This window comes from Colossoma macropomum, unplaced genomic scaffold, assembly GCF_904425465.1.
Source record: "Colossoma macropomum unplaced genomic scaffold, Colossoma_macropomum, whole genome shotgun sequence".
Classification (NCBI taxonomy): Eukaryota; Metazoa; Chordata; class Actinopteri; order Characiformes; family Serrasalmidae; genus Colossoma; species Colossoma macropomum.
This window is the reverse complement of record NW_023494785.1, coordinates 37,087,059-37,100,728: the sequence shown is the minus strand read 5'-3', so window position 1 is coordinate 37,100,728 and position 13,670 is coordinate 37,087,059. Positions and strand designations below refer to the sequence as shown.

The following is a 13,670-nucleotide window of genomic DNA, read 5'->3' as shown; positions in this document are numbered from 1 at the left end:
AAAAACTGAACTTTATTTTTTTGTTATTTTTAAACACTGAATCTAAGAAAACATGCATTTAACTATTCACCATTAGTAACTCACTTCAGGAACAATATCTCATTTTTTTCAAGGTTTCTTTGCTGACAGTGGCTTCAAAGAGTTACTGGGCTGAGTTTTTTAGCATAGAATTAGCAAATATAAAAAATGAGGATAACTAGGATCCATACTAATGACATGAGGACATTAAGGACATTCTAATTATTTACAGTTTTTAGTGACTCATTTACTTTCAGTCTATAATTTAGTAAACAGTGTTGTGCTTTTAAAGTGACTTTGTCAGTCAATTTCACAATATCACTGAAAACAAAGAACAAAGAATGTACTTGTTGGTTTTGCATGACCTTTTGGATAGTACAAATTCCTGTCAAACAAGTGACTTCTAGAATATCCCACACATTTCATAGCGAACGTGTTCAGGTAAGGGACAAGATTAAAATGTTCTTAACCTATTTCTAAACAAATGAAAAAGGATGCTTTAAGTGTGAGATGCATAATGGATTCACACATTAATCCAAAAATAATATGATTTTTGAAGTATTTCAATTATATTTCAAGGTAAAAGATAGTTACAGTTAGGCAAAGGAAAGGTAAAAATAAAGTTTTCCAACTACATTAGGTTTTATTAATGTTTTAAGTTATTTATCTGGAACATGCACATACGTTGTTGTAAAGGATGGTGGGACACAAATGGCATCTCATGATGACCAAACTGACAGTTGGAACATTAAAGATTTTGCTTATTGGGTCCAATCTGAATTATATGGAAGCCCATTCCCACCACCTAAAATAATATATATATATATATATTTTTTCATTATTAAGTGAATGATCAATTTCAAAAACATAAAGCATCTCAGAATAACGATTTATAATCAAAATAATGGCATAGCAAATAATATTTAGGGGCTACGTTTCTTTTAAGTGATGGGAATGGGCTTTTATAGAATTTATTTTTTTGTTCTAAATTGATAAAAAAAAAAAGTTTGTTAATATGAGGCTCACCATTTGTAGCAGCCTTTCTCTGCTCTCAGTGTGAAGTTGACCGGCTCATAGGCGGAGGGCAGAAGGAGAAAGGGAGCGTTCAACCTGGTTGACTGCCTCAGTGAAAAGGACAAGCTTACTATAAAAATCCTGAAAAGTGACTCACACATATTGAGACGAGGAAACTCTCAATTTCGCTCTTAACTCGTACTAGTTAGCATTAGCTAGCTAGCTAACGTCCTTGTAACAACGGTGACTAACGTTAACTAATTAGCTGGATGTCGCTAGCAAGGAAACGTATCACAAACGTCAAAAAACGCAATTTCTGCGCTAAAAGCAGACACATTTTAGTCCAGGTAAAGAAAAAATAATGAAAAAATAACGCAGGGAAACAGACAGTAAACGTTGTAGCTAAGTAGCCCAAACTCCCGTTGCTGTTTATATTTGAATCGCTGTAGCTAGTTAGCTGACTAGCTTAGCAAAACAATGGAGTAACGGCTTCTTTTCCCGTCAGGTTAGCGGCGCAGACTGACGTCTCTAAAGTTTAAAACCATTTAAAGACTCTCCGTTTGCAGTTTCACTCCTCAGTAGTGCTAAATATTGATTTCCCAGAGTTATTATAAATGACTGACATTTCTCTGTTCGTACCAGCGTGGTCTGTGGGGAAAAAGCGAGACCCAAGGCTCTCCTTCTGGTGGATCGTTGAAGACAGATTACCCAAAGACTATGGCTCAATCTCAAATGGCTCCCTGCTCCCTACCTAGTGCACTGCATATGAATGAAATTGCTAACTCCTGCACCAAATAGTGATAATATAGATAACATTTGGCCATTTGGGATTCGGCCGCATCCACACTGTACAAACGACGCACTATTTGGGTGTAGAAGCTAGAATAGCAAAACTCACATAGCACACTATTTAGGGAGTAGAAAGACGTTTGAGAATCAGCCTATATTTAGCTTAGCGGTTAGACAGATCACACGAGTTTGTTTCAAATAAGACTTAAAGGGGAACTCCACCAATTTTTCAAACTTTCTACATAACGTTAATTAACTAGTAGAAGAGAAACGTGCCAACTCAGAATCATTCACGGTGGGGATGGGAACCACGTCTAAAGTGTTTAATGCCTCCCTACCAGGCGGTTCAATGTTTATTCAGGGTTGAATTAACGTAATGGATGAAGGTTGAATCACCGTTGGATTTTGTTTTGATTTTGAAAAGTGAATCAACATTGATATCACGACGTTGTTTCAACGTCTTACCTTTTTAACAATGAAACCCCTAAAGAGCAAAAATCAGTTGGGCTACATCTAGGCCGAGCTTGAAAGGCATCGGCCTAGAATTCAGTTTGAACCCAGGCCCAATTCTGGCCCAATTGCTCGGCTCACATCCGGGCACTCCATGATATTAACACTCCCCTGCCTAGCCAGCAAAATATACTCACTTCATTCACTTCCAGATACTTTCTGCATAAGTGTAAATCTCTATTTATTAACTACATGTACCTGAATCAAAAGCATAGCATTTGCTCAGATGTAGCCTAACATTCACTTTTATTTAGAAACAGCCAATCCCCAATGAAGACACTACAGCGTAGATGAACACAGCTGATCAATCAATAGTCTGCCACAGTTTTAATGTGCATTATCATGTCGTCAGCCGGTATGTACCGTATCATGGCTTGTAAAGTCAGCAATTCTTAAAGCTCACCTGTTTTCACCTGTATGCATGCATGAATTTCAATGACTAAAAATCATTTGGAAACAATTGCTTTAATTGTCTTACATAAATATACAGCACTTACCTACAAAACAGACCAAATGGGTGGAATAGTCAGTACATAGGTAAATAATCATATACCATATACCAATAAACAGGTGTTAAAAATACAAACTAAACTGAACTGTGCAGTACACCACCGTGCTTTGTTATATGTATACACTCATTGGCCACTTTATTATTTACAGCTATGTTGTATTTGCTCATTTTCCATTTAATCAGGTCCATATAGGAGCATTTTTAGATCTACAATTACAGACTGCAGTCCATCTGTTTATCTGCATACCTTCACCCTCTTCTTCAGTAGTCAGGGCCACCACAGGACCACCAGAGAGCAAGTATTATTTGGGTGATGGATCATTCACAGCACTGCAGTGACATTGACGTGGTGGTGGTGTGTTAGTGTGTGTTTTGTTCAGATACTGGAGTTTTAAACACCTCAATGTTGAAGCTGGACTGAGAGTAGTCCACCAATCAAAAACATCCAGCCAAAAGCATCCTGACTAGAGGATGTCTCTGACTTTACATCTACAAGGACTAGCAAAGTAGGAGCGTCTAGAGTGGACAGTGAGTGGACACAGTGTTTAAAAACTGTTAACCCTGATTTAAGTGTAAGTGGTGTTGCTTGTGCCTTTTAAATCTATCACCTGTGCACACCCACAGATGAACTGTGAAAAATATATTTTTGCCAGCGATTTTGGTCAATTTCTTGCAATTTCTTGGACTATGAATGATCCTAGAAGAACTGCAGGCATTATAAGAAATAAATCTATAAAGCAACAAGAAAAAGGGGATGTGTATGAAATAGCATACAAGAAAGAAGGTGATTCTGTGAACTAAAAATGCTGTTTTTCCCAGTAGTACTCAACATTCAAAGTACTAATGCTTTTATACAACAGCTTTTGCAAACTAAAGAAAAAAAAGCAAAGCAGGTGAGTCATGATGTTAAATACATAATATTGTGCTATAAGTTACAGTAAAATATGTACAGAAATATATACTAAGATTATGAAGAGCAACACTGTAAACATTACTATAAATAAAAGTACCTGGGACAAGCTGTAAGTCCTTATCAGTTGAGAACCAGGAGCAGCAGATGGATGGCTGTAGGAAGAGGACACATTTAGTCAAAGTTTAAAATACTAACTTTAATAACTGAAACAGGCATATTTATGTCGACTAACTGCATTTCTATAAGCATACAAGCCTCCCAAATCCAGTAAAGGCACTGCTTCCAAACCTGAAAAACACGTTTATACAGACAGGGCTGGTTTCTGAGCCTCTGCTTGTAAACCAGGAGCAGGGTGGACAAAGTACACAGCCTCTGTACTGGAGTAAAAGGGGAAATGCTCTTGGTAAAATATAACTTGAGCAAAAGTAACCGATCAATATTTGTGCTTCCTTTTAAACTACTTAAGTATCAGAAGTGAAAGAACTAAGCTATTAAAGAAGTTCTATAATTTTCATGAATACTTTCCAATAAGGAGAGGAACAGTTAACTTTAATGCCTGCAGCCTCACAGGCCTCCTTAACAGAGAGTATTAAAAAAAGAACTGCTGTAATTCTCAGTACTTTTATTTAAGATAATTTGATGAAATACATTTGAGGTCAAAATCAGATCGGAACCTTACCTTTGTTAGTTCATATTTACTTCGGTAATCACCATCGTCATAATAATTCATCACATGACAAAATTCCTGTTTTACCATAATCTTCCATAAAAATGTGATTACCGTTCCAAAAATCAAACAAATAAATAAGTCACTAATATCTTTTCAGTGCATTACGAGTTCAGATTTAACTCTTACTTTTGTACATTAACTCAAGTAAAAAGTATAAATAGAATACTTCTACTTTAAGACTGTCTACTTTTACTCAAGTGCAGAAGTTTTGTACTACTAAGCTCCTCCTGTAGCTTAAAATGTGGTGAGTTAATAGGGAGCGTAGAAGTAAAAGAGGAAGAAAAGACAATGAAACTGACTCACAGTCAGTCAATAGTCATCATGAGAGAGGGAAAGAGACATACTCGTGTTGACATATGGTTTAAGTATAAATATTCAAATACAGACATACTTACCTTGGGCGATAACAAAGCAGTAATGTGATATCGTGACACACAAAAACTCTTGAGCAAAGATGCCAGTTTATTTCCTTTTAATTCTTTCTCTGTTCTCTTAAAGATGCCAGCAGCTCAACATGGCAGTACTGACTCTCACTCTTCACCCTAACTAGCACAACCCCGCACAACTAAGACTATAGGGAACCCCTAGTGGGCACTGAAGGTACTACATCCCTCCCCCTTTAGGCTAGAACATAATACTATATACACTGTAACTAAAGGTACATTCACTATTAAGCATTAGTATGTCCTACTTATCCATTACTTAATTGTTCTTGTAAGGCAAAGTTACATAACAAAGTCTTTTAACTTTAATAGGGCACGCCGTTCTCTCTCCGAACGACGCATACTCACAGTAGGTGTGCTTGGAGGATCGGGCTTTGCAAGAACAATCTCTGGTTCAACCCGTTGCTCGGTACAGTCCTCACAGTTCTCAGTTGAGGTTGGCACAGACAATTCCACAGTCTCCTGTACTGCTGCAGGTACCCTCAGAGGACTCTCCATCAGCTCTCGAACTCCACCAGAACTGCGACCTCTCAGCTGATCGACGTCTTTTCCAGGTATGCCCGTTTCCCAGGACCACTGAATAAGACGACGGACCTGTGCAATCCTCCACAACAGCTGGAATCCACTTTGGACCATATCCATAATTCCGAGCTAGAACTTCCTCTCCTCTTGTGAAACGTCTCAGTTTGTTTTGTCCATCTCGGTTTTCTTTCTGTTTCAGCTTCTCACCTTGGCCTGGATGTCTGGTATAAGCAAATCAAAGGTGGACCTCAACCTTCGGGACATCATCAGTTCTGCTGGTGACACCCCTGTTGTTGCATGTGGAGTTATCCGGTAGCTGAACAGAAATCTAGACAATTTGGCCTCAATAGTGTCTCCCTTTGCTTTCTTTAGACCCTCCTTCAAGGTCTGCACGGCTCTCTCAGCCAACCCATTGGTTGAAGTAACTTCTCAATGGTAATCTGAGAAGTTGACGATTTCAGTGGGTAGGTGTCTAACCATTTTGAATGAGCATCCATGATGACTAGAAACATTCTTCCCATGAATGGCCCAGCATAATCTACATGGATCCTGGACCATGGAGCTTCAGGCCACTCCCATGGGTGCAACGGTGCGGTTGGTGGTGCTTTCTGGTGACACTGGCACTGGTCACATGATTGAACTGTCTTTTCTACGTCTTTGTACGTTCCAGGCCACCACATGTACGACCTAGCCAACCCTTTCATGCGGGACATGCCTGAATGTGTCTGATGAAGAAATTTTAACATCATTTCTCTCCCTTGCTGTGGTATCACTACTCTTGCTCCCCACAGTACACAACCATCACAAGTACCTAACTCCCATCATCTTTGGAAGTAAGGCTTCAACTGTGGTTGTACTACAGTGGGCCATCCTCTCAGCACATATCCATGTACCTGAGACAACACTGAATCCTTGGCTGTCCAGCTCTTAATCTGCCTGGAATCCACAGGAACTGAATCTACGCAATCCATCATCAGAACTTGCTCTGTTTCCTTCTCTTCTCCAGAATTCTCTGGAAGGGGTAGATCTCAAAGCATCTGCATTAGAATGAAACTTCCCTGGTCTATATACAACCTGATATTCATAGGCACTCAGCAATACCGCCCACCTTTGAACTCTAGGAGAGCCCATCTGTGGTATGGCCTTCTTCTCCCCAAATAAGGCAACTAGCGGTTTGTGGTCAGTGCAGATGGCGAATGTACGGCCATACAGATACTTGTGGAACTTCTTTATCCCAAAGATGATGGCTAATGCCTCCCTGTCCAGTTGTGAATATTTCTTTTCAGCTGGAGACAAAGTACAGGACACAAATCCCAATGGACTTTCACTTCCATCTGGCATGCGGTGAGCTAACACGGCTCCCACTCCATATGCTGACGCATCACTCCAATATGAGATCTTGGCTTGGTGAGTAATGTACCAGTGTTGTGGCTGATTCCAGTAACTGCTTGGACTCATGATAAGCTTCCTCTTGAGCATTACCCCATCCCCACTGTACATCCTTCTTCAACAGGGAATGCAGGGGAGCCAGCAGTGTAGACAGGTTAGGCAGAAATTTCCCATAGTAATTTAAGAGGCCCAGGAAAGCTTTCAATTCTGAGACACTCTTTGGAACTGGCACATCCACTATGGCTTGTACTTTGCTCTCCAAGGGGTGCAACCCTTGTGCATCCACTCGATGTCCTAGGTACTGCACTTCTCTCTGCAAGAATGAACACTTGTCTTTCCTCAAGCGCAGTCCCGCCTTTTCGATTCTTGTTAGCACTTCCTCTAAGTTTTTCAAATGCTCTTTCTCATCAACTCCAGTGACCAAAATGTCATCCAGGTAAATGGCTACCTGTGGAATTCCTTGTAGAAGCCCTTCCATGATCCTCTGGAATATCGCTGGTGCTGATGCCACCCCAAATGGAAGACGATTATAGGTGAACAGTCCATGATGTGTGTTCACTGTCAAATACTGTTTAGATGAGTCAACTAAAAGTAACTGTAGATATGCATGGCTCATATCTAATTTTGTAAATTGCTTTCCACCTGACAGAGTTGCAAAAAGGTCTTCCACACGAGGTATGGGGTATTGTTCCAGTGTAGCGACTTGGTTCACAGTCAACTTGTAATCTCCACATAGTCTTATGGAACCATCTGGCTTCAAGACTGGGACCACTGGAGCAGCCCATTCTGAGTATTGCACTGGCTTGATGATTTCTTCCTTCAACAGCCTATCAATCTCTGCATTACCTTTAGCTTGCATGGCATAAGGAACAGGTCTTGGTCTGTAGAACTTAGGTTTAGCACTGGGTGACACAAGTATGGTAGCTTTGGTACCTACCAAAGTTCCCAGCTTAAACACCATTTCATGCCTCTTTAAAACTTGCTGTAGACCTGGTCTGTCTGACTTCTCTTGTATCTCTCTCACTTGTTTTACTCTCTCCCAAGGTAGATGAATCTCCTCCATCCAACTCCGGCCTAGCAAGTTTGGACCATCTCCTGCTACTATAATGAGAGGTAAGGTCTTCTTTTGATGTTGGCTGCATACCGAGACCCATGCTTGACCCATAACCTGAATCTCTTGGCCTGTATACATTTCCAACTGCACCTTGCTAGGGTTCAGTTTTGGAATTTCCATGTTTTCCCAAGTGTTCCTGAAACTTGCTTCATTCATCAAGGTAAGACTACACCCTGTGTCAATCTCAAATTGAATGTTTTTTCCATCCACTTCCAAGTCCACAGTATATGGGGCAACTTTCCTCAGATACTTTTCTTTCATACAGCTCAATTTGTGAGTTATGCACGCCAATGCTACTGTTTCCTCCGAGCTGTCGCTGCTGCCCTCTATGATATTGTGGGAATTGTGAGAGTAGTGGCGAGAACTTTGCCCCCTCTCTGTTCTTCCTTGTTGTTTCCTTTTCACTTTGTTTTGTTTCTGTTTATTTTTGCAAGCCTTCGCAATGTGACCAAATGTCCCACAACAGTGGCACTTCTCTTGCTTAAATCAGCATTCGGAGGCTTTACAGTTAGTCCCTTTACATCTGTAACATTCCTTGACGCAGCTCCTGCAGTCAACCTTGGTGTTAGGCTGTTACACGTCATAGCTGTGTTCTTGAGCTGCAGATCCTGGGCATGTTTATTTGCCGCCTCCACAGACTGTGCAATTTTCAGAGCCTTCTCGAATGTCAGGTCTGCTTCAGACAACAACCTTCTTTGTATTCTGTCATCATTTATTCTGCACACAATCCGATCTCGCAACCTCTGCTGTAGTGTGTCTCCATAATTGCAATCCTGTGCAAGATGGCGCAGCTCCGCTACATAGTCAGCCACTGACTCACCTTGGTTTCTATCACAGGAATCAAACTTGTACCTCTGCACAATCTCACTAGGTTTGGGGTTAAAATGTTCCTTTAGCAAGGTGACTAGCTGTGCATATGTTTTCTCTTTGGGCTTTTCAGGACTGATGAGATTCCTCATGACAGTGTAGGTCTGTGCCCCAACAACACTAATAAGTATTGCTCTTCTTCTGTCTCCATTTTCTATTTCGTTTGCCTCAAAAAATTGCTCCAGAATCTCACAATACTCTTCCCATGTTTGACTTTTGGAGTCAAACGCGGATAATGTCCCATTTGTAGCCATAATCTTTTCTGCTTAGTCTTCTCCCCCACTCATAGACAGAAACTCCCTTACCAGCAGTGCAGCAGCCACTCACACACGGGACTGACTCTTCCCCCACATGTCCAAGAGGAGGAATCCAACGCCATCCGTGGCCAAAAAATATCCCATCCTCGTCGCCAACAAAGTGTGATATCGTGACACACAAAAACTCTTGAGCCAAGATGCCAGTTTATTTCCTTTTAATTCTTTCTCTGTTCTCTTACAGATGCCAGCAGCTCAACATGGCAGTACTGACTCTCACTCTTCACTCTAACTAGCACAACCCCGCACAACTAAGACTATTGGGAACCCCTAGTGGGCACTGAAGGTACTACAAGTAATTCAGCTGAGAAAGAAATAATGGTTGCTTCCATACCTAAAAGATGCTGTTGGTGGATGAAGGACGTGCAGGTGACTGCAAGAAGAGAAGAAGCGGTGACAAACATGACAGAGTGAAATAAGATTTCAGAAACATTGTTCTGGCTGAACCTCTAGCCAGTGACACAGTGATTTCTTGTACTAACCATAAATGTTCTTATTCCGCTTACTATACATAAATTAATATTCTCATAAAGCGGATGCTCAAACTCCAGTTTATACAACTAACCAAGTTAGAGCTCAGTTAGGAGAACTAATAAAGGAGAATTTCAAAATTCCTGAATAACTCACTCCATGAGATGTAGACATGTGGCTGCAGAGTCATTCAGAGTGCTTTGATATGAAATGGTTTACTGCAGGTAAATATACTGACTCAGATTTCTTTATAGTGGCGCTGATAGGAACCAGGGGTCGCCATGTCCGCCACACAAAAACAGCCATTTTGTTTACTACCCAAAACTACCTGTGAACCTATACGTGTGTTTTGTGTGGATGATGATTGTGCATGAACACGTCCGCCACTAAGGAATTAAAATGAATTGATTAAAATATATTAAGTCAAAACTTTACCACAAAACTACCATAAACAGTGTTTAAGTCATCACGCAGCATATATCCCACCATTTTATATATTAACTTTGAGAGGGGGCTTTCAGAGGCATTCACTTCTCCAGACGTCCCCACTACCACCTTCACTTTGAACATTCCTGAATCATAGGTAGTTTCTCTAGAACAGGCCATTTCACATCAAACCACTCTGAATGACTGTCAACATGGTGGCCATTTAATTATACAGATTTGGTGAAGTTCCACTTTTCAGTTTTAACTAACTTAAGCACCAGTCACTCGACGTCTCTCCCTCTAAATCAGGGGTATTCGATTAAAATTCAATAAGGTCCAGTTAGAGAAAATTTCCCGAAGCGAAGGTCCGGAACATCATAATGTCTAACTTGCATCATGATTCAGTGCCATATACTGTAAACTGGAGTAGCCTAGTAGTTATATAAACATCTTATACAGTCAACAACTGAATGTCGAATCAAATAAAATCCAATTCAGTCATATTTCAACAACATTTATTGTCAGTTTCTCTTTTTAGAGCACGTCATGTGAAATAACTCCCCTCTGACTCACTTTCTTCTCCGACTGCTGTTTCTCACCTCGTCCCTCCCCTCTGTGTGTGCATCACTCACTCGAGTCTCAGAGCTCATCGTAATGCACAGATCTGATTGGCTGAATAGCATCACATGACATTTACAACACATGCGATTGGTCTGTGAGTTCCCCGGGACCGTAAAGGCTAGAAAAGCTACGGCTTTATAGGACCACCCTGTCGAAATGAAATAATTCTTCATAGTTTATTGGTTGTAGGTCCAGGTCCGCATAGGACAGCGTCTGGATCCGGACTCGGACCACGGTCTGCCTATTAGTGACCTCTGCTGTAACCTCTCAAACCCAAAACACAACAGAACACATACACTCATATGCAAAAGTTAGTGCGCCCCTGGTCAAGTGAGGTTTTGTTGCTTTCCTTTCGAACAAAACTTCTGCACATAAAACGGATTAAATAAACATTGAAAGGAAAAAGTAACCAGATTACATGTTACTGTTTTTTTACAATTCTGTTTCTTCTGTTTATAATTATTTGTTGTTTTATAGTGTAGTATAGTTGGCCTATTATCACTTTGACAAACATAAAGGGACAAATGGAAGTGTTTATTAATGTTGTTTATTGAGGTTTTAAGTGAAAAGCATACATTCTAGTTCCTCACTCTCTCCCTTTACAACACCACAGTCTTTTCCAGAAGCTCTTTTTCTCTTTGCTCTTCACCTTCACGTCCTTCGAGGCCTCCTTTGTCTTTTTCTCCTCGGCCTTCTTTTGTGTTTTGAGCTCCTTGGCCTTCTTCTTCTGGATCTTCTTCCATTCTCGTCTTTCTTCCTTGCTCATGTTCTCACTCGGGATTGGGCTCACACGGTTTTGCAGCTCCTGCATCAGCCTGTGTTTCTGAGTGACCACCAGAGGAACCGCTGATAGGATCCTGTTCTCGTTCTCCTTAATCGCAGCTACCGGATCCCTCATCATTTCCCGTTCGCGCTCCAGCTCCTCCATCTTCTTCTTCATAATGGCCTTGTACTTGGCGTTCACCTCCAGATTTTTGGAGCGGAGCTCATCCGATACCGCCCAGATCTTCTCCACCTTCTTCTTTTCTGCTTCCCACATCTTTCTCACCTCCTCAATCTCTTCCTCTTTCATCAGGAGCTCACCCTGTAGCTGCTCGTTGGCCTCTACGAGCTTCTGGATGCGCTGCTTCATCTGGGCTTCTAGATGTTCTTTCTCCAGTGCCTCAGCAGCTTCTGTGTCCTTCAACCTTACCGCTCTTTCTCTGGACGCTTCTTCCATCTTTCTGGCTTGGTCCAACTGCCAGTCCTTTGCCTTGAGCTCAGCACTGAGTTTCTCCACACGCAACACCAGGCAGGCCTCCTTGACCGTCCACTGTCCTCGTTCCACCTTCCTAATTCTTTCTGCCTGCTCTCTTTCTTTCTGTCTGTCCATCCTCTCGGTCATCAGCAGACGGTTCAGGTGCTTTACGTGATCCTCAAGCCTCTTCCATGCGGCTTGGATTCTGTCTTCATCAAGACAAGAGATCTTGTAATCCAAGTACTCTATATCGGTTCTTATGTTCTCCACATAATCACCTTCCATTTCTACTTTTTAACACTGCGAGTCGGGACACTGCAATGTAAGTAAAGATCGTTAGTTTGAAGAAATCCCTCCAAAAAAAACGCGCAATATTTATTGCCACTGTACGAAAGACGCTGACCTTCCACAGCTGTGCGAAGTTCAGAAATGAAGAATTGATGTTCTGCGGGTCTATTTATAGATTTTCGCGGATGACGTCACAAACGGCCGCGATGACGTCATCGCCTAGGTAACTTTGTCCTACCCAATCATTCTGCAGCAAACCCCAACATTGCAATGCCTGCAGTCTCCTATCAGTAGTATTCCGATGACGTCACAACCGCGCTGCCACCAATTCGGTCCTGGCGGTGCTGTGGCGGTAATGAGATAACAAAGCCGTAACCGACCCAGCAAAGGCAGTGAAACACAGTTTAAACGTGTGAAGCACATTAAACGGTGTGTTTGACTGAACTGACCTGATTTCATTCCACTTGTGGTTGTACTGATGACAAACGAAAGCTAAAATCTGAGCTGACGTTTCCCGCTGCGATGTTATTTTCGTGTTCCAAACCGCACACTAGCCCACTAAATAGTATACAGAAATAGCGCATAAACCATTAGAAGTGCACTCATTAGTGTAGTAGGTGAAGTACAGAAGTGTGTGGTTCGGGACGCAGCCAGTGAGACGTGATCAGCAGCTCCAACGGCTGATCGTAGCGTCGCTGTGCTGCATGCTGCTCAATAAACATCTCCAAACGAAGGGTTGAGGTAATTTGTTGATCGAGGGTTCTTTATTGACGTAAACTGATGTATTTATTGAGGTAAACTGATGTATTTATTGAGCCGATATTGGCTTCGTATTCGCCAACTTTCGAAATCCGTTCTACATTTAAGGCACCTCAGTGTAACTGCAGCACCATTTAAGGTGGAACGGAAAATTCAAATGAGAAGTTGGCGGGTAAGAAACTAACTTGAGCTTGATTTATATGCATGAGTTTATCATTTATGAGCTTCGGTAGCCACCTTTTTATAAAATATCACACACTGGAAAGTTCTGAACTCAGGAGAAATGCAGGTTATACGGATCCAGTCCAGCTAATCTTCACCAAACGCGTTTTGAAGCCTTCCGAAGTTTCCAGAGGCGCATCTAAACACTGTTCCTGCTCAGCGCAGGCGCACTGGGACCGTCTCAATACGGGTGGACTGGGGGGCCTCAAAACGGGTACTGATTGTCAGTTAACGTAGTTTTAATGCTGTTACAGTGAGGGCAAGTCAGGTTTCCTCACAAACGTCACTTTCTAGTTCCTATTATTGTTGCTGGTGTTTTCTATTTTTAACATATAAATTTAGATTTTTGAAGTGGTCGTATGATCAAAATATTATATATATAGATAGTACAATAATAATAATAATAAAAGTTATATTTATAAGGCAGAATGTTAAAGACATGTTGATTCAAAGTTAAGATTTCACGATGATTTATTAGTATTTCGCTAGCAACCATTTGACATAAAAAGTTT

The 13,670-nt window shown here is 41.3% G+C and overlaps 1 protein-coding gene and 1 pseudogene across 1 annotated transcript in view; both read right to left on the bottom strand.

The window, feature by feature from the left end:
- The window catches only part of LOC118814597 (nuclear pore membrane glycoprotein 210-like), a 58,914-nt gene extending 53,344 nt beyond the window's left edge, over positions 1–5,570 (bottom strand). The window contains exons 1-2 of the mRNA XM_036580292.1: positions 5,277–5,570; positions 1,045–1,136 (exon numbers count right to left, since the gene is read on the bottom strand). Coding sequence (XP_036436185.1) covers positions 1,045–1,136; positions 5,277–5,570 — 386 coding nt within the window. The remainder of the gene's footprint in view (positions 1–1,044; positions 1,137–5,276) is intronic.
- Positions 5,571–5,645: 75 nt separating this feature from the next.
- Positions 5,646–9,105, bottom strand: LOC118814591 (annotated as a pseudogene).
- Between the last annotated feature and the right edge of the window lie 4,565 nt (positions 9,106–13,670).